At 33.5% G+C, this 20,557-nt stretch overlaps 2 protein-coding genes across 5 annotated transcripts in view; one reads left to right on the top strand and one right to left on the bottom strand.

Moving 5' to 3' along the window:
• Positions 1 to 981: 981 nt before the first annotated feature.
• On the bottom strand, positions 982 to 16,846 carry LOC142334595 (uncharacterized). 3 transcript variants are annotated; one of them, XM_075382758.1, is made up of 4 exons: positions 16,308 to 16,846; positions 15,568 to 15,812; positions 4,990 to 5,143; positions 982 to 1,149 (listed from the first exon to the last, which is right to left on the bottom strand). In XM_075382758.1, exons 2-4 carry the CDS (start codon positions 15,730 to 15,732, stop codon positions 1,118 to 1,120), a joined length of 351 nt encoding a protein of 116 aa, XP_075238873.1. In that variant the 5' UTR covers positions 15,733 to 15,812; positions 16,308 to 16,846; the 3' UTR covers positions 982 to 1,117. The 3 variants fall into 3 exon arrangements, with proteins under 3 accessions (XP_075238873.1, XP_075238872.1, XP_075238871.1); XM_075382757.1 differs by having other exon boundaries at positions 15,568 to 15,844; positions 16,308 to 16,845; XM_075382756.1 differs by lacking the exon at positions 16,308 to 16,846 and having other exon boundaries at positions 15,568 to 16,301.
• The window catches only part of LOC142334592 (uncharacterized), an 80,541-nt gene continuing 75,558 nt past the window's right edge, over positions 15,575 to 20,557 (top strand). For both annotated transcript variants that reach the window (XM_075382750.1, XM_075382748.1), the window contains exon 1: positions 15,575 to 15,717. The gene's annotated coding sequence lies outside the window, so the exon portion shown is untranslated. The remainder of the gene's footprint in view (positions 15,718 to 20,557) is intronic.

Below are 20,557 nucleotides of genomic sequence, written 5' to 3'. Positions count from 1 at the left end.
ATTGAATTCATTGAACATCAAACACCATTTAAACCCACTTTACCTTGATCTACTTAATAATTTCACTTCTAACTTTGCATGTTATTTATGTACCAAGCTCAATTATCAAAAGACATAGAGTATTGCGCACGGGCGGCTACTAAATAGCCTCTCCAACCGGCACGTTGGTGTACAAACTTTTACGTCAAGAGATACTATCTGCTCGTTATCTTTAGAACAAGTTGTACATTAAAACACCCACGTGCAGCTTTCGAAATATCGAAAGCCTTTGGCATTTTTGAATATGCAAAGGACGTGTTTCTATGCGAGAAGTCTAATTGACTTCTAACAGAGTAGGTGACATAATGGAGGACTATAGACATTCGGGGTCTTTCCCATTATAGCCCCCCATGAAATTATAGCCCCCCCATTATGGTATTATTACCATGATTGGGGGGTATAGGTTATCTGACCACTTAGCTGGGGGGGGGGGGGGGCTATAATGAGAAAGACCCGACATTCGTGGGTGTTCTAAGTATATTATTGAACAAATAGTCGCCCGGGTGCTATGCACGAGGCCCAAGATTTTGTGCTTCACGTATTTAGAGAACGAAAGGGTACGCAAGTGCTGAATTTCATTTGAGATTGAAGTTAAGGGTACAATACAGGGAAAAAGTATTCTTAAAAATATACAGGAGTTGAATTAAACCAAACATCTCCGTCTCGGATAGCGAAGTAGCCGATTATTCAAAGCCGTTTGAATGAATTGTCACAAGTTAGATTTCTTAGTTCGAAAGATTGATCTTACACTTCAAGAAGTGAAAGTCTAATTTATGTCCCAAGCTTATTGTACTAAAGGACACAACTTTAGACTTTCACTTAATTCTAAGTTCAATCTCCCAAACTAAGCTCTCAGCCTCGAAGTTTTAGTGACAAATGAAGATGAAATCGTGCCCTGGGTTCTCTAATACGGGAAAGAGTCAATTGGCGTTGAAAACAAGAAGCTATTGTAACAATTAAATTGATGATTGGCTGAAATCTCCAAGCTGGTTAGAACAGGGGTAATTGACTGGATATGAAAATGTTAGTGGATACACTGATGTATGTTCCTCTGTCAGCTCCTTTCCATCATTATCAATCACCACATATCTTTCCAATTGCAACGTGCACCTAAACCAGAAAACCAAGTTCTGATTCACTAGGCTGTGCCAAATTTCGGGCCTTTCCCATTATAGCCCCTCCCCGCGAAATTAAGCCCCCGTTAATGTATAATTACCATTATTCTGAGCTATCGGTTTTCTGACCATTAAGGTGGGGGTGGGGGCTATAATAGGAAATAGTATCTCCTCGGGAATACAAATTATCATTTTAATAGCGACAAAGCGATAGCTGAGGCTATTATTGTGCTCCTCTTGGTTTTTTTATTTAATTCAAAGAATTTGAATTGTAATGGGGAGCTGTCTTTTTGCAATCCAAAAGATTTGGATTGTATTGGTGCTCTGTCTTTTTTGTGCTCTGTCTTTTTCACACCTTTTTCCATGACTGAGCCTTTGAAACGGGATAAACAGGAAAAATTCGGCGGGCGTTAAGTTGCAATAAAGGACCTCAGCTGGCTTTGTAGTCCCTGAAGTGCTTAGAGTGGTGCAGCTTCTGGGAATTTCTTAATTCAGGGTGAATAGGTCGTTTTCAGGAGTTTTGAGCCCAAAATGGTCCAATTTTTCTTGTTTTATTTGACATTTGTTGCGTTTTTTGTTCGATCGGTCTTAATATAACATTTGTCAATGATGATAAAGGTCTTGTGCAAGATTTAATTAATTTTTATGACCTTATATATTTTGTGAGCTATATGTTTTTGGCACTGTAAGCATGAGAACGCGAAATGATACCAATTTCTGCAATTTTTTGATAAGATGTTACTGATAATTGCTAGTCAATGGAATGGTTTTCAACATGTTAATATCACAAATTTTTGCATTTTTTATGTGAGATTATTGATTTTTATGGGCCAGTGAAACTTTTTATAGGGTTGAAATGGGGTTTCTGGATGATTTTTGAAGACAATTATTTGGTTCTGACGTTTAGCAAAATTCGTTAAGAGTTGTAGTTATTTTTCAATTTTTTTGAAATTGTTCTATTTGTATGTTTAGCTCTGTTTAAGAGGCAATGAATCTTTTTTAGGTCTTGCAGACTGGTTATTAGACAGTTCGAGAGACCAAACCATTTGAACAAATTAAAATTGCGAAATATATAAACTTTAGGTAAATTTTGCAGTTTTCAATATTAACATATTTGTCAAATTTCTCGATTCTTCCTGGCTTTGGCCAATAAACCCGAATAATAGGTATATTTAAAAGGATTAAGTGTGGCCTTCGGGATGAAAGCTTTAAGAATTTTAGTTATGTTTACATATTTGTTTAATTCATTTGATTGTTTGAAACTTTCAACTTTTGAGATTGTATTTTGGCATTGTTCAATCGATTCTCTGGTCAGATAGAGTAGTTCTAAGTTTTTCATTCGATTCTTCCGATTGTATTTCAGGTCTTCTACTGCTGTTTTTTTTAAGGTCTGTTCACACATTTGCATGATTTATGAAGTCAAATTGAAGTGATGATCCCGCCGAAAGAGAAATTGGAATAAAAAAGAAGTGTTTTATCAAAAATTCTCTTTCCTGTTAATGGTTTTTTTTTCACATGCTGCATTTTGCCATTGAATTTTTCAGTTTTTTCGATTTTATCTATTTTTTTCTAAATGGTTTTTCCAATCCATTCTTAGTCCATTCCATTCAAGGTCTTGTTTTTTAGTCAATGAAAATTCTATGAATTATGTCAAGACTTGTCCTGCTGTTTTTTACAATTCAAAGAATTTGAATTGTATTGCTGCGCTGTGTTTTTTTTGAGTTGTGTTCACACATTTTTCAATGACTTTGATCTTTCAAAACGGGATAGACAGGTAAAGCCCAGCGGGAATTAAGTTTCATTAGAGGCCCAAAGTTGGTTTTAGTCGTCCTTTGAGTGCTTAGAGTGTTGCAGCTGCTGGGATGGCCTCAATTTAAGGTTGAAAGGTCATTTTTAGGATTTTTCGGGCTCAAAATGGTGCAATTTTTCAAGTTTTTTTTGTGTTTTTTAAGTTTTTTTGTTTGATTAGTATTTGGTTGAAGTTTTTAACAGTTGATGAAGGCCTTTTGCGAGACAAAATTACTTGTTATGACCGTTTTATGAGCTATATGTTTTGGTACTACAAACACGCAAAACGATAATAATTTTTTGAAAATTTTTGACATTTTGGTTTTTTTTCCAGCTTCTGGGGCCAGGGAATCTCCTTTGAGGTTTGGCAATAGAGCATTGCATAGTTTCTAGTAATAATGAATTGGTTTTCCACTTTTTTTGTCTCGAATTTTAGCTTTTTTGTGATAAAATTTGCAATTTTTTTAAGGTTTTCTAAAGGTTTTGTCAATTTTTGATATTTGTCCATTCTGAAGTGCCAGAAAACTTATTCCAGGCTGTGATAAGTACCAAAAAAACCTATTCTACGGTGTGATAAAAAATTATTGCATGGTTGTTAGTTTTAATAGATTTGTTTTCAACAATTAACCGTTCGAATTTTTTTCAAGGTTTTTCAAAATATTTGTCTTTCATTGTTTTTTGCCTCAGTAGCCAGGTAACCTCATCCAGGGTTTGATAGTACGACATTAAATAGTTGCTAGGGGGGCAATGGAATGGTTTTCAACATTTAAATGGAACGAATTTCTATTTTTTGAAGTTTGAATTTTTTTTATAAGTTATTGCCTATCGATCTTTGAGCCCATGAATTTTTAGTGGTTGGAGCTGGGTTACTGTATAGCCTCTCGAGAAACAGAAATTATTTTGAGGATATTAATATCACAATTTTCATCAACATTTCATTTAAATTTGCTTTTGATTTCATTTTTTTTTAATGTTTCGGTCATTTTCGAGTTTCAAGGGCCAATGAATTTTTTCAGGTCATGCAGAAATAATACTGGTCCGATCTCGAAAACTAAGTTTGGTCGTGGACATATATTTGAAATAAGTATATTTAAAGGGATCCAATTTTTCCTAAGGGCTAAAAGCTTCAAGAGTTTTAGCAATAAGAATATTTTTGTTTAATTTGGTTGATTTAGTTTCTCAATTTTTTGAGATGATTTCGTTTGTTTTGGATTGCATTGTTCAATTGGCCTGCTGGTCAGGTAAAGTACTTCTAAATTTTTCATTTTGTTCGTTGAATTGTATTTCGGGACTTGTCCTGCTGTTTTTTTTATTTCGTGGAGGTTTTTGTTACGGCCATATGATGTCACAATCAGTTCATATCGGCTTTTTATCATTTGTTCATGCAATTTCAACTGCATACCGTGCGTGACGTGATTTTCCAACCTTACTGGAGCGAGTGTTTTGTTTATTAACTTGATTAAGGTTTTTGTCACACGGTACTTAACGCACTCGCAAAAATGACTTCCTAACTCTGCAGTTGACTTCTGTGTGCTTTAATTTTAAGGGATAAGGTCATGTGAGTGCGTGTCACTCTAATTAAACGGTATTTGAGGACAGCTAATAGAAGCAGCAATAAGTTAAACAGATTCCCAATCAAAGTACTTCTCAGCATTTAATAATCTTTTTGAGACTGCTGATCTTCAAAGCTATTGCGGCTATGCTGTTCTGGAAATCTGCCAGCTATGTTTACATAATTGTCCCCTACCCCTCTATAGTTTATGCTGCAGAGAAATATTGCTAAGTTTTTCAAACAGTATAGTTGTTACAATTTCTCCGTAAACGAAGAACGTTTTTTAAAACTTTAAGATCTTCTCCGTTTGTGACCCCTTAGTGTGGGCCTACTATTGCCCCCCCCCAAGTGCACGTGTCATATTTACAGTTAAGGTTAAACTATGCAATGGCACGTGCTCTATACTGGGGCACAAACGGAAAAGACCCGCATGTTTTTTGTCGAAATTAATATCAATAACAAGGGCCTGTACATGGTTTTTTTTTATTGACTTGCCTTTCTCACATCGTTTGCTGGTTTGAAAATACTGCATCAGGTGTTTGTCATTGTTGCTATTATGATTGAAGGCACTTGCGCTATGTTCCGGCGTGAATTGAATATCGCGCTTCATCTCCAACCCAGTGTTCCTCAACTGCCAACCAATTATATCCTGCGACAAAAATTAGATCGATATATGATAGAAGGTTATGATTAAAATCGGGAACCTACTCGATGTTCTTAAACAGAAATCATAGGTGAAATTACCCGTAAAAGACACTGTTTTTGATAGGTATCATCGTTCTGTTCGGTATTGAACATACGGAAATTTCCTACTTCACATGTAAGTGTTTTAGATTCCCTTACGACCAAATTCCCTTACGAGCCATTATATGGTTAAGTGCTAATCTGCTATCAATTTAGTTTAGCTCGAGTAAGCCTATTTGTTGCGATAAACTTATTAAATAGAACACTGAGAAATAAACTTGTGGGGCAGCAGTTGTGGTACCTGAAAAAATAGCGTGATTCACTGTTATCGTATTTATCTTTAGGGTAAGAAGCTTAGACTATAAGGTCAACGTCTTTTTCAAAAAAAATACAAATTTTTACTTGAGAATTTGATTGAGAATTTTCAGATTTGACTGAATATGGCACATAAAACAAAAACCAAAGAACACTAAGTTTTTGAGAAGAAAAGAACAAACCTTCTTATTAGCTTCTATATCCTGTTGATTATTCCTGAAGTTATAATAAACGACAAATTTAAGTACTACATTAGTTTTTGGTTGACTACTAATTTCAGTCAACGGAAAATGAAAATAATGTTTAAGAAATGTTTTGAGAAAAATAATGTATAAAATTTTGCTCTAAATAAGAAAGGAAAAATATTATATCAGTAGAATGATGTAGCAAAGCAGAACAGCATATTTTTCTGGTGGATTTTGACCAAATTTGTCATTTCCTATTGAACCTGCAACCGTTTTAAGGGACGTAATTCGACAACAAAAGTTAATATGTGGTTCTTTGTAGTACTTTCAGAAACAACAAAAAACTCTCTCAGGAAAGAACGAATCTTGTACTGCCCATTTGTTTGCGCCAAATTAATTAACAGTACAATTTTTTTTAAAACAAGTTTACAATATCGAAAGTAAAAACAGCTGAAGCCTATTTTAGTGGAGTACAATTTTTTCTAAACTTCCGCAATATAATTGCTGAAGTAAAGTCCTCCTTTCAAGTATGGGCTTAATTTCACATGTGTTAAGTTTTTAACAGGACAGAAAGTCATTTGAAGAAAAAAACCTTGAAAGTTTTCAGCTTTTTCAATACTTTTTAACTGATGTTCGTTTGGCTTTGCAACGTTCCTCCCCCAATTGATCCAAATTGATTAAATGATCAAATTACAAACTGCTCCAGCATGATTTTATGTTAACTAGAAGTAAACATCTCGCCAAAGAGAAATTTGACATGTTTCAACTTTTTTTTGATGATTCCTTTTTATTCAGCAAATTTGAGAAAATTATTTAAGTGGAACTTAAGTAAAATTTTTCCAAGAAATTCTTATCAGTTTGGCATATATTAATTAGCAGTATAATTTTTGAAGCTATTTTTATATATCGTTTTCATATTTTCTTTGAAAATTATATAAACAGTAAAAGCTTGCTTTAGTGAAATAGAACGTTTTTTTTCCTAAAATTTCGCAAATTACTAGCCAAAGTGATGTCCTCTGAAACTAAGGGTTTAAGTTTGGCATATATTAATTACTAAGGGTTTAATTTCTTATCAGTTTGGCATATATTAATTAGCAGTATAATTTTTTTGAAGCTATTTATGTATATATATATATATATATATATATATATATATATATATATATATACATACATACATATATACATAAATAGCTTCAAATATATATATATATATATATATATATATATATATATATATATATCGTTTCCATATTTTCTTTGCAAATTATATAAACAATAAAAGCTTTCTTTAGTGAAATAGAACGTTTTTTTCCCCTAAAATTTCGCAAATTGCTAGCCAAAGTGATGTCCTCTTTGAAACTAAGGGTTTAATTTCACATATGTATTAAGTTCAAACAAGAAGACACAGAAAAAACTTTTTTAGAAAACGATAAAACTCTTTTCAACGTTGCTCCGTTCTTCTCAACTGATGTTCAGATGCTTTAAAATATTCTTTCCGTAATTGTTCCAAATTGATTAAATCATCAAAATACAATCTGCTCCAGCATAAGTTTATTGATATACAAAAAGATTATTATTTGAGAAGAAACTTTAAGGTCATACTTTTTCATCGCTTTGTCATATAAACACAGAATGGAAGGGGTTCTTGTTTGGATTGATTTAAAAAACGTTAGGAAATTTTTGTAATGTAGGATACCTAATGCATGATTTATTTTTATTTTCAACTTGAAACAAACTTCTTGCCAAATTGAGAAAGTTTGACATAACCTTCAAGTGTTTTATGATGATTTTTCTATTCGGTAATAGGTTAAGAAAACTTTTTAAGTGAATCTTGAGTCAAATTTGTTAGAAAAAATGTCAAATTTGTTTACAGTTTGGCGTATTTTAAACGCGAAAGATGTAGAAGAAAAAAATTTCTCGATGAATCTGATTTCAACTTTTTTTGTTTCCTTTCGAGTTTTTTTATCAATCATATCCAGCCACTTATTTGTTTCCTTTCTCTAGTATGTCAACATACTGCAGTAATGTTTTGCAAAATGCTGTTTGTGTTTGTTTAAATTAAATTTTCTTTGCGACTGATTGCTCTCGTTTGACTTTAAGCTTTTTTGTGAAAAATATATGACAATGCACGTTTTTACATCAAGTAAAACTGTATCAAGATGAAGTTCGAGTTTTTCTGTTTTCGTGTCAAAATAATTTGTCCCCGAGGGTGGTCCGGACAAATTGATTCAGTTTCAACTTTGCAAAACTGATAGTCAACGGAGATTTTCCTTTCAGAAGAAAAGTTTTTGTCATACTTGACCTTGGAACATTCTGTGCTACGCACAGTCTTTCACGAGCCGTCTTAGTGTCATTAATATTATTATTAAAAAGGCTTTACAGTTTTTATACAGATAAAAAGTTTGAGTAAGATTTGCTCTCGTTGAAGAAAAATTTAAAATTCCCTTGAAAGTTCAATATCCCAAATTGTTAAACGAAGCAGGCACACGAAGTTTCTTTTGGTTGTTAATTCAATTTGAACGAGATGCTGTCCCGGGGAAAAAGTTTGAACGTTGGATCTTTTTCGATGTTTAGGCAGCGCGAGTAATTTTTGGGTCCGTGGAGCTGAATGAGTTAAAATTGACTTGGTGATAGCTGAAATTTAATAGTTTTGGCAGCAGCAACAACAATTCCGATCAAATGCTAATCGCGCTTTCACATTTCAGAAGGCTACCTCCTAATTTTTGGTTTAGTGAAGTCGCTTTACTGATTTTTTCATGACTCCCCTTAAAGACAGTCCAGAGTTTGTAATATCTACATAGCAGACGGGTTAGGAATGTAAAAATGTTTTCATATCATCCGAAGAAAGGTATACATTTATTTGAAAAATATGAAAGGAATAAATATTAAAAGACCTGGAACTGACCACTGGCTACTCCCGAAGTTGAGAAGGAACTCCAAGAACAAGAATTGATAATACTAACATACAGAGCTCTCTGTCGGATAACTTCTCAGTAATTTCAAGTAGCTGTCTCCAACTCCTAGAAAGTCTGTTTTTTGAGCGGTGGGCAATTTGATCAAAAGTCTTGCTACAGTCATCAACAAACGTACATTCTTTTCAAGAAATATTAATTTTTGTGCAGATTTTGTAGAGATAACAAATACGTTGTATCATAACAGATTATGCACTGCAACTGAAAACGAGCGTTCTTTTTTCAATTTAACAAAAGCAAAGATTTGATATACTTTGATAAATTGATGCCATTGATTTCAAAATTGGTTCTGTAAATGTTTTTAAACCGGTTTTGAATTTGAAATTGGGGTGATCTATGCTTCTAAGGCTGAAAGAATTTGCTTTTTATGTGGAGATAGGCTGAGTATTAGTCGTGGGTGTCAATGATTTGTTGCGGTGTGGGCTTTTAAAACATCTCAATGTCCTATATTGATGAGGTATCAAAGTGAAAGCTTTTGAACACAAATTGATATTATCTTGTCTTTCCAACAGAGTAGTCGTGAAGAATTGAACAATACAATCTTGAAGAATTGATTGAGCGGAGAACTGAGCTTAGTTTGCAAGAAGACACTGCTCAGGAACTTCTATAGAAAGTCGTTTATTGAGAAAATATCTATTTTTTGTAAATTTTTAATTGTGTCAACTAATTTTGGGTAAAAGTTAAGATGATAAATTGGTCCACTCGCAAGTAAAAGTTGTTATAAAAAGTTATAATTAATTGATGGCTAGGTTCCTTATTTTTGCAAAAAAAGCAGATTTATGTGATACAAGAGTAAGCGGCTTCAAGGGCTGCGTTTAAAAACCAATCAATGTTAGACAAATATAGCAGATGTTGCGTTAACAGCAAGAAATTGTTAATAGCAGGAGGTTGTTGCGTTAACAGCAAAGTATATAACATCCAGCATGCTTGCCTGTACATCAAAAACCAACAGCGCAATTTTAAAAGGAAATCTATGCTTTCGTAATCTCGGCAAGATTGCAAAATCAATCACATGTGAAATTACCTCAAAGATCAAATCAAGTGAGTATAAACTGAAAAACTATAAAATCATAGAAAATCTGAAAAAATAGCCTAGTTTAAAACTAAAGTATTTCTTGTCATCAAAGTGGAAACGAAGATTCATTTTTGGTAATGAGAAATACATCAATATTAAGCAAGGAATGATAACGAGATCACCCGGAACTTCTGTTCAATCTGCCCTTAATATAATTTTGTAACTAGACAGAAATAAATGAATCTTAGATTCATTCAAAACTTATTGCATTCAAACACATTGATTTAATTTACTGCCGACTTCAATTTGGTTTAGGTTAATGCAGGAACTGATAACTCTAACAATTAAAAAAATTTTTGAAGAGTTGACGCATTGTTGTGTCCTCCATGAGTGCGCTAAAAGTAAAAAGCTAAGTTGTTATTTTTCGAACACAAATTTTGTTTGCTCATTATTATTGATTAAATCGGAACTTTCCATTTGATGACAAAAACTGGTTTTCTTCTTCTTTGGGAGAGTCATCTTGTTTTACTTTCCTTTGAGTACTTCACATAAAATAAATGATTGCGAAAAATCTTGTGCATAATGATTATTGATTGGTTTGAGAGCAAATTAGAACTTCATAATTATGCAATTCAAAAATTGTTCATCAATTTCATCAAACAAGTCCTCGCAGTGCATTCTAATAATCTTTTCCTTTAAAAGAAAAACCAGTTTCAGTGAAGAGTAACTACAGCAGCAGTATATTGTAGTGCCATTTTTTATTATACGAGTCACATTGGTGTTGTAGTATTCAATCTTCTGTTGGGGTACCTATTGTCTAAGTTTCGATACAATTTTTTTAAATAGTTTTGATGTTTTACATAATTAGATTGAAACATTTTTTCTGTCCAAAATTGTTTTAAGTACTTGCACAATTGCTTCATTGATATGGTATTAGATTTAAGAGAAAATCTGATATCTGGGGCATTTGCTGCTAAAATCAATTGAACGATCTGATCTAAATTTAGAAGCAATTTCTTTTCTCGAAGCTAAATATTAATAGAGATTAAGTTGGATAGAATTGTTGCTTGAAGCATCCGATTTTCAATGTTTGTATCGGCAAAAGAAGTTTTAACATTTTTACAGACACGAGACAGAAAATTATGCAATGAATAGTAACGGGCATAAGAGTGAACCTTTAGGAACTCCTTGATTAGTTTTATTCACCATTAAATGCATTTTGTAAAAAAACTTATATCTTTTCTAAGTGCGATTGAAGGAAATTTAAACAATCACCTCTCAGACCTTGTCATAGTAAAATATCCTAGTAAAAGAGAATATCAAATGCTTTTTAAGAAAGAAATTGCAGACAAAAGCTGGAAATCTACGAAGTTTCCTCAGCTCACCTAAAGCATCGTTTGCACTATGCTTAGCGCCAAAACCAAATGGCCTTTATTAAAATAAAGAGTTGATGGGATTCAAAGTAATAGTATACTCTGCTCAATAAAAATTTCTTAAATTTCATTCCAATTATTTATTAAAGAGATCTGCTGGTTGTTATTTTCATCTGGCTAGAAAATATCTTTGTATAATGGGAAAAAACGTTCCTCTTGCCTGTTCTTTTGGAAAAGCTCCGTCGCGAAGTTCAAGTAAACCAACCAAGCTAATCTTCACCCATTGTTTAGTATAATTTTTTATGATAGCATCTGAACAATATTTATTTGCTCTCAAACGAAGTTGTAGCAATTATATTAGTCCTGTGGTCTTTTGTATGCGATTTTTCGCTTGGCGGATTTTTCGCCTGACTCATTTAATTTTTCTTTCACAGGAACGGGATAAACTGGTAGCGCTCGGAGGGCATTAAGTTCTCTTAGAGCCCTAAGCATTCCTGTACTCTAAGAATACCATTCACAAAAACAGTTTTGAGGAGACAATTTCATGGTGTCAAGGGCGGTTCTTAATCTTAAAAGTTTGACCCCTGCCATCAGCCCACTGCTCAACGCTCCCATTGTCCACCCTCTTCCACCTGTCAATTTGACGATTTGAACCCCCTCTCATCTAGCATTTGCAACCCTAAGCCTATTGCTTGACCCCCCCCCCCCCCCACACACACACACACACACACAAGTCCCAGCTGGCTACTTACTTCGGAGCCAAGCGCTCGCAGGTCGTTTGAGAGCGATTCGCCCGACGTTAGTGGGTTATGTTTGTATTATTAGCAATATTATCAACCACTTCTGATTTAGTTGTTGAATACAGGAACCGCGGATTCTTCAAAAAGCAAGCCAAGAGTAAGTTTCTAAACGATATTTTCCTTTATATCCAATAGAGGTAAAATAATTATTAGGAAATTGTTTAAGATTGTAGATTGTTCTTGAGTATACAAGGATGTAGCGAATTTGGTTAGCTCAAAATTGATTAATATAAGGCCTAATTTTATCCGATTGCTTATTTTGTCCGATGTGGTGCCTATTCAAACAAATGAAAAAATTGAATCTAAACGGGAGATGAGAAATAGAAAAACTCGAAATTACTCTCAAAAAAATTTTGCAGCAATTATTGTTGTCCTGTTCGTCGTTTTATGTCCAAACGTTTATTGTCTAATCTGCTTTGCCTTTTGGTTACGCTTGACGGGGTTGCGCTTGGTTTTTGCGCGGGGCTATAACTTCACTAGAGTTTAGAGTGCCGTTACTATACCTGGTTACAGGCCAATGTAATGATTAAAATTGAACGAGGAGGCTATTGCGAACGAAGAGGCGTTTGCGCATAATGTTTTGACTCCGCTCTACCACGTTTTGACTTAATTCTCCACCAAATGAGGAAGAGATAGAGAACTTTCAAAAAAATCACTTATTGTTTGAACATAATTGGGGTTTTCCATTTCAAAAATCACTTCTCGCTCAAACCTCTTCACAATTAAACAAAAAAGCATTAGAGGCCAGATGATACCTGCCATTAAGGAGATTATGAGACAAGGCAAACAACAATATCAAATAAAAAGAACAAGTAGTAGTTACGAACAAAACTCATTATTTATATATATTCTTTAAAAAATTAATTAGGTCAAAATAGCATCAGTTAAAAACTAAACAAAACGAAATGACTTGCTTTTCATCAGAAACGAAATGGGAACTATCCTTGTTGGGTATTTTTAGATAGTAAACAGTAAGGGCAAGCTTAGAAAATACCTTTACATTTTTTGAAAATATTTAAATTCCAAGTCGTGAAAGCCATTAACTGTAAAATAAAATCGTTCAACGGCTTCTTTTATAACTTCACCCGAAATCATTGAGACATGTCAGATCACTGAGACATGTATGATCTAAAATGTCTGACGACTTCAAAAAACAGTCAAAAAATCAAAGTCAATTTTGTGAGGAAACTGTGTCGAAGCCTCTGAAATTACTCTCTGTTCACTAAAATATTAAGTATAATCAAATGCCGCTTAATGCCATTAATGTGATATTCGACTTAAGAAGACAGTAAAAAAGAACGTCAAGTGGAATTGGTCAAAAAACTTGAAAGTAATTTTGAAAACTCGGAAGTATCAACGCCAAAACCTTTTTTTAATTAACAATAAAGCAATGAATACTACATTATAATTCACGTTAAAAAATGCAACCTTTTTTGCCGAGAGTTTGCTAAAAGGTGGCAGAAACGCGATTAAAAGTGGCACATCTCAAGAGAAATTAAGTAAAACTGTCAGACATAAAAACCAAGAGATTTTTAAAAACTGGCGTTTTTACTGCTCAGGAAGCCAATTGGGCTTGTTAGTGATACTAAGTCAAAAGACTACAATTAACAACGAATACAGGCAGAATTCATATTTTCAAAATTAATTTTACGAAAACGGTGTTGAAGCCAAAATAATGATTGATTTTCGATGAAATTATCATGTATGTTCATTGGCCTCCATTTGCATGTTAATTTGACCTGAGTTTGATTGGATTAGATTGATTTTGGATTGGAAATTATTCTGTTCTTCAACTAAGATAACAAAGATAGCAAAAACATTGAAAAAAAAATACAGCGCGCCATTGCAATCCGAATAGTTTTTAAACTGTTAAATTTGGCAAGTGGACTAAAACTAGTTATTCTCTTGCTACTTCTACGTTAAAGCCAAAAATGGACCTATTGTTAGCGAAAGGTTAATTAGACCAAAATGTCTTTAAAAATATTACTATTTGGTACTTTTCGTGTTGTATTACCGAAAAACCGTTATGTATCAACTAAAACCATTAGATAGTTTCTGTAATAACTCCCTAGATACCAAATTGGCCATTCAATGATTTAGATTCAGTTGTAAGACTATAAAAAGAACATCAGATGCTGGCAAAACTCGAAAGAATTCATTAAAAATTTGGGAAACCAATTTTTATGCGCCATAAAAAACCTGAGCTGGACTCAATGAACAATATTTTTTTCATTGGATCTTTTTTGAACGTAAATGAGACCTCTATTTAATTGGATTTTTGAATGGAAACAGACTTGTCTGTAATTCGGATGAAAAATTCCAAAGAAACAATCCGAATCCGTTTTTATTGCAAAATCAAACATTGTGATCAAAACTGGCGTTGCTATCAGTGCCTGGTTGTTCAAAAAACGCAATTGTTCAAAAAAATTGCGTATCATTTTTTATGGCAAACGAAAATCATAAAATATCAAAAATAAATTATGCATTCTTTTAAAGATCAGTTTAAATTAGTGGAAGACCGCAAAAATATTTTTCCAGAAAACATTTTCTGAGGAACCAGAGGTACAATTAGCCCATATCCGAGTAAAAGAAGATTGTGTCAACAGTTTTTTAGTCTGCACTACCGGCCAAACTCGACAAAATTGGCCAAAAAGGCCTAATTGAAGCCTTTTTTTTAATGAAAAAATTGCAGACTTTTAAAAAATTAAGTTTGCTATATAGCCAAAACAGTTACTTGAATTAATTCACCTACTCTGTTTTTTCTTTAAACGTAAAGCCAAATCTTCAACAATTTTATCAATTTTTTAGCAAAATAGATCAAAATTTAAGCAAAAGTTGCGAAAAATGTGAACAAATCAACGAAGTTGGGCTAACATTCAGAAAACTTAGAAATTCCGTAACTCCTCGGAAAAAGCAAAGTTCCAAAAAATCTATTTTTATTTGAAATTCTAGGCTGGACACGCTTTCTAATGGTACCACTCACAACTCTGTACGATGAATATATCGAGGGCGAAAATTTGACTGAACAAAATATAACCAGTCTGTTTCATTTATGAGTGAACTGGTACTGATTGTGTTAATTCACCTATGTCGAAAATTCTAAATGAAGGTAAGTTTTTTGATAAAAAATTATTCAAATCGAGGAAATCTACTAATGAGAGACGTTGAGAAACTTTTAAGAAGTTCTAGATCGAATTTGATAGTGCTTTTTTTTCAGAGTAGTGTTATCTGATAATTTTTTTTCAATAAATGATTATATAGCTGCTGTATATTCTAATTACCACTCCTAAATAATTACTCTCAACTGAAATTTGTAGAAATTATTTAGGCGCTGATGGTCTTGTTATTGCTATATCTTTCTCCACTAATTTTTCCGTCTTATTGGTTTCACGTTCCGTCCTCGAAAGTGGGATTACTGGTCAAGTCCGAGGGCATTAAGTTGCTTCGTGATTCTCTTAAAGCTTTAGTAGGCTCTAGTAAGTGTATGGTTCACCGGAGCTGCTGAGGAGGCAGAACTGCATGGTGAGAAGTCAATTTTGGTAGGTTCGGGCCAATTATTGTAAGCGTTTTTTTTAAATAAAAATTTCCGTAATTAAGCTATTGTGCTCTTCATCTGTTCTTTTTCATATTTTCAGATTACTAGATGATTAATTTGTAGCTTCAACAGTATCTGCAGGGATAATAATATGAAGGGAAATAACAGACAAAAAAACAGTAGCCACTAACCGAGAAATGTTTCCATTGTGATGCAGGAACAGAGCTGAAGTGGTCGATAAATCTGGTCTGAGGCCACTGGTAGGCTTTCGGATCCAAATAAGAAGATGGCAACGAATGACCAAGAGCTATGGCAACTGCTAGCATAGGAAAAGCAATCAGGTAGGTTGCAGTCATTTTGCTGTCAAAATGAGGTTGCTGTTTTACAGGACTCAGTTGATTCTAAGATAATTCCAGTGGGTTGATAATAGCTAGTGCTGTGCGGGTGTTAATAGAGATAAAGGTGGTCCTTATGTTTGCCAATTATGATTTTGAGGTTAGTTTTTATCTTTTCTCCGCCTGTAAGGCTTATTGAAAAGTCGTGTTTTGTTGTTAATAGTGATAATAAATTTCAATTCTCCCTCAAGTCAGCCAACCGTTATCTGCAGCTTTTATTAACTATTTCTCCCGTTAGGTTACAGCTTTTCTCTGTTTAGGGATGTAAGAATTGGCGCATAGCAATTAAAGATCGGTGCTATTTTGAAGCTTTTGAGTTGCTGGATAATGAACTGCAATTAACATTGGTTTTTAGTGAATAGTGCCATAAATTTTACTTTGTTTGTCTTCCTTGAAACAGGTCTTTGTTGTGATTGGAAATGTGAGCTCGCAATTTCAATAGGTGTGTTATGAACATTCTTTCGTTATATCGTCTAATGGTTATGCTCAATGGCGAGCCTTTTTTGTAATCGTGATAAATTGTCAATCATAAGGACCATGTGGAGTTGGCAACCGCTTTGAGTTGAGGAAAAAGGAAAAATTATACGCCTACTCGGAAAAAATGCACCCATGTGTAGGTGAAAGGTGACAATATGTGATGGAAATTCAAGGAAAAAGATTTCCGCCTAACTCTAGTTTTGCATATCCTGTATTGTGAACTAATTTTGAAGAAATAATATCAACCGGATCTTCGTGTCATTAGGCTTCAATGGGAAAATGACTTGATGAATAGAAAGCGATACGCGGTTAGAGAAACCCTGTCAACTGATTATTCTAAGACCTTTTATAGAGAAAAGGTGCCGGGTCTGATTCGCTGGTTCAAGTAAAAACGGACGTGAAAATAATTTTAGGCAGCATTGGCCCACCTTGCAGATTTCACTATAAGTCGATAGTAAATTTCGAAGAGAAGTCTCGGTTTTGAAAAAAGGTGGTTTCTAATACCGCCAGTGTCTATTTACTGACTCTCCAAAATTTGAGAGTTGGACATTTATAACCCGTGTGCAATTTTCATTTGCTTCGCGGTAATATACTTGCTAAATGTCATTCAAAATTTTCATTGAAATACTTTGAGGCGTATAGTTTTTAATATTGCCGCTCCTTTCCTATATTGCGAGGGCGGCTACAAATGTAAGAGTTCATCAGAAATTTGCTATCTTTATGAACTAGATACAATTTTGGAAACTTCCTCTTAGAGCCTCATTTTTTGTCCTACTTCTTTGCAGGGAGCTAAAAAGAGGTTGTTCACTTCTATGGCTTTTTAGTGGCATGAATTAGGCGTGTGTTATATATGTCAACTCAAATAGAGTGTTCATGGAGAGTCACGGGGGTTGTGTAGAGAATTTTAGCAGCTCGTGATGTTCTAAAGTTAATGTGGCATACCTGAACCTCTGTAGCAATTAATCATTTTGAACATATAACCCGAAAAATTGTTTGTTTGCGCAATTGGTGTGCAAAACAGATCATTTACGCGTTTTGAATTCAACAAAGAATTTAAAAATGTAGCCAGAAGAATTCCTTCACAGAAAAAATAAACGGTTCAAACAACTAGAATTTTGTGGATAAAAACAGCAAAACACTAAAATAAGACTTACATCCAAACAGAATTAAAAAATTATCCATAACTAAAATCAACGGAATGATTGCCTTTCGATATAATACAAAACCGCATTTAAAACTGAAAACTTAGTCTCATGCAATTCGTATTATTGAAATGCACAAACCAATCATGTTTAGGAGAATGGGTAAAAAATTGACAACGAAAGTTACCTATCCTCAATTTTTCATCTGTTAACTTTACAAGAAATTGTTAATTTAAAATAAGTTAATAAGTTAATTTTAAATAAGTTAATGAAAAGGCATTTATTTCGTTGATTTTAGTTATGGATAATTTTTTAATTCTTTTTCGAAATAAGTTAATTTTAAAAATTAGATTTTACTCAACTTTCATCTAACGGAAGAACGCATATAAACGGAATGTTCTGTTTCGTGCAACTAAAACTATCATTTTGGTCATACAATATTGGCCAAGCCATAATAGGCTGACAAACTTCTCCAATTTGACAAACATGCAAAAAATATTGAAAATTTACAAAAAATGAAGTCGTCACTTACAAAAAAGCTACTTTGTTCCAACAGAGTAATCAATTAATACTAAAATTTAATTCATTTCTCAATAAAACAAAACACAGGGCCAGTGAAAAAAACAGAAAAACCTTTAAGTTATCGTTTTTAACTCCTTTTAGTTACGGAAAAAAATGATAGCGCTATCAAAGCTACCTGAATACTAATACTTTAGTCTATTAAAAATAGTCTAATTTAAATTTCTTTTAAACATCAAAAATTAAGTTAAGAGACCAAAAACGAGCTTGAAAAATCTACTTATGATAAAAGTTTGCTCCGAGTATTTTTGCATCTCTTGATCGATAATAGTCGTGTACACGCTCTTCTCGCCGCCCGTGTTAAAATTTTTTCCGCGTTCGGGTTTCCTGTTTCAGGTTCACTCAGGCAAGATTGTTGAAAAGAAAAGACACTTCATCAAAACGCTTCTTGGATTTGTATAAAACTTCCATCGCACATTCGACGGAGTGACTCCCAAAGCGCAAGCGACAGAAAATTAAACACCTGTTGTTTCATTGAGAATGCCGACAAAAACAAAAAATTGTCATCAACTCCTGTGAGAATTTATAGTTGTCGAGAACTAGTGCCATCAGTCAGTCATAGGGGTTTTAATATCTTAAAATTTTGTGACAATACTTTTGATTATTGTCTTAAGGTTAAGATTATCATAGCCAGAAGTTTTTTGTCTGGCGGCGTTGGGTGCAAGTGATAGAACAATTTTCATTGTTCCGTTGCCGGGTGTAAAAAATGATAAAGCTATCTCTTCTCTTTATCAATTCCGCAAACAGTGAATTCGGGGGCAGTCAAGTTTACATCGTTTATGAAACGCGTTTATTGTAAACCCGTGGATTTTACGGAAAAGTAGGCCATCTTTTCTGCAGTTAAATTTAGCTTCAAAAAGAGAAACTTCTGCAAATTGTTCGCTTTACAAAACCTTTGCAAAAGTTACTAACTTTTGATTTTGTAGTGCTTTTTGGGGCTACCTGTATATAAAATAAGGCGCAGCTGAGTGACGCTAATTATTTGTTTGGTCGGAAAAATTTACGATTTATTGAACAGCTTAAAAAGACGAATTCACTAAAATAAGATATATCGAAAAAGTATTAAAAAATTATCCATAACTAAAATCAACGAAATAAATGCCTTTTCATATAATACCAAACTGCATTAAAACTGAAAGCTTGGTCTCATGCATTTCGTTCTATTGAAATGCACAAACCAATCATTTTAGGAGAATGGGTAAAAAAAATTGACAACGAAAGTTACCTTTCATCAATTATTCATCTTTTAACTTGACAAGAAACTGATTCGCCGAAAAACCTAGCCTTTGATCTAACTGTTTTCTAGTAGCACAACTCATCAAAACAAAACAATAGAATCTTCAAAAAAATAACAACCGAAAAATTAGAAGTAAATAAGTTAATTTTTAAAATTAGATTTTACTCAATTTTCATCTAACGGAAGAACGCATACAAATGGAATGTTTTGTTTCGTGCAACTGAAACTATCATTTTGGTCATACAATATAGGCCAAGCCATAATAGGCTGACAAACTTCTCCAATTTGACAAACATGCAAAAAATATTGAAAATTTACAAAAATTGAAGTCGTCACTTACAAAAAAGCTACTTTGTTCCAACAGAGTAATCAATTAATACTAAAATTTAATTCATTTCTCAATAAAACAAAACACAGGGCCAGTGAAAAAAAAACAGAAAAACCTTTAAGTTATCGTTTTTAACTCCTTTTAGTTACGGAAAAAATTGATAGCGCTATCAAAGCTACCTGAATACTAATACTTTAGTCTATTAAAAATAGTCTAATTTAAATTTCTTTTAAACATCAAAAATTAAGTTAAGAGACCAAAAACGAGCTTGAAAAATCTACTTATGATGAAAGTTTGCTCCGAGTATTTTTGCATCTCTTGATCGATAATAGTCGTGTACACGCTCTTCTCGCCGCCCGTGTTAAAATTTTTTCCGCGTTCGGGTTTCCTGTTTCAGTTTCACTCAGGCAAGATTGTTGAAAAGAAAAGACACTTCATCAAAACGCTTCTTGGATTTGTATAAAACTTCCATCGCACATTCGACGGAGTGACTCCCAAAGCGCAAGCGACAGAAAATTAAACACCTGTTGTTTCATTGAGAATGCCGACAAAAACAAAAAATTGTCATCAACTCCTGTGAGAATTTATAGTTGTCGAGAACTAGTGCCATCAGTCAGTCATAGGGGTTTTAATATCTTAAAATTTTGTGAAAATACTTTTGATTATTTTCTTATGGTTAAGATTATCATAGCCAGAAGTTTTTTGTCTGGCGGCGTTGGGTGCAATTGATAGAACAATTTTCATTGTTCCGTTGCCGGTTGTAAAAAATGATAAAGCTATCTCTTCTCTTTATCAATTCCGCAAACAGTGAATTCGGGGGCAGTCAAGTTTACATCGTTTATGAAACGCGTTTATTGTAAACCCGTGGATTTTACGGAAAAGTAGGCCATCTTTTCTGCAGTTAAATTTAGCTTCAAAAAGAGAAACTTCTGCAAATTGTTCGCTTTACAAAACCTTTGCAAAAGTTACTAACTTTTGATTTTGTAGTGCTTTTTGGGGCTACCTGTATATAAAATAAGGCGC

Source organism: Convolutriloba macropyga, chromosome 2, assembly GCF_964194025.1.
Source record: "Convolutriloba macropyga chromosome 2, txConMacr16.3, whole genome shotgun sequence".
In the NCBI taxonomy this organism is placed as follows: domain Eukaryota; kingdom Metazoa; phylum Xenacoelomorpha; order Acoela; family Convolutidae; genus Convolutriloba; species Convolutriloba macropyga.
The sequence above is the reverse complement of the archived record's forward strand: the minus strand, read 5'-3'. Positions and strand labels throughout refer to the sequence as shown.

Excerpts from the sequence above, each read along its gene's own strand:
- LOC142334595 (XM_075382758.1), bottom strand. The coding sequence starts at position 15,732 with ATGACTGCAACCTACCTGATTGCTTTTCCTATGCTAGCAGTTGCCATA. Across the intron at positions 5,144-15,567 it reads CACAATGGAAACATTTCTCG|GATATAATTGGTTGGCAGTT; the intron begins GTTAGTGGCTAC and ends TTTTTGTCGCAG. Across the intron at positions 1,150-4,989 it reads CAGCAAACGATGTGAGAAAG|GTGCACGTTGCAATTGGAAA; the intron begins GCAAGTCAATAA and ends TTTCTGGTTTAG.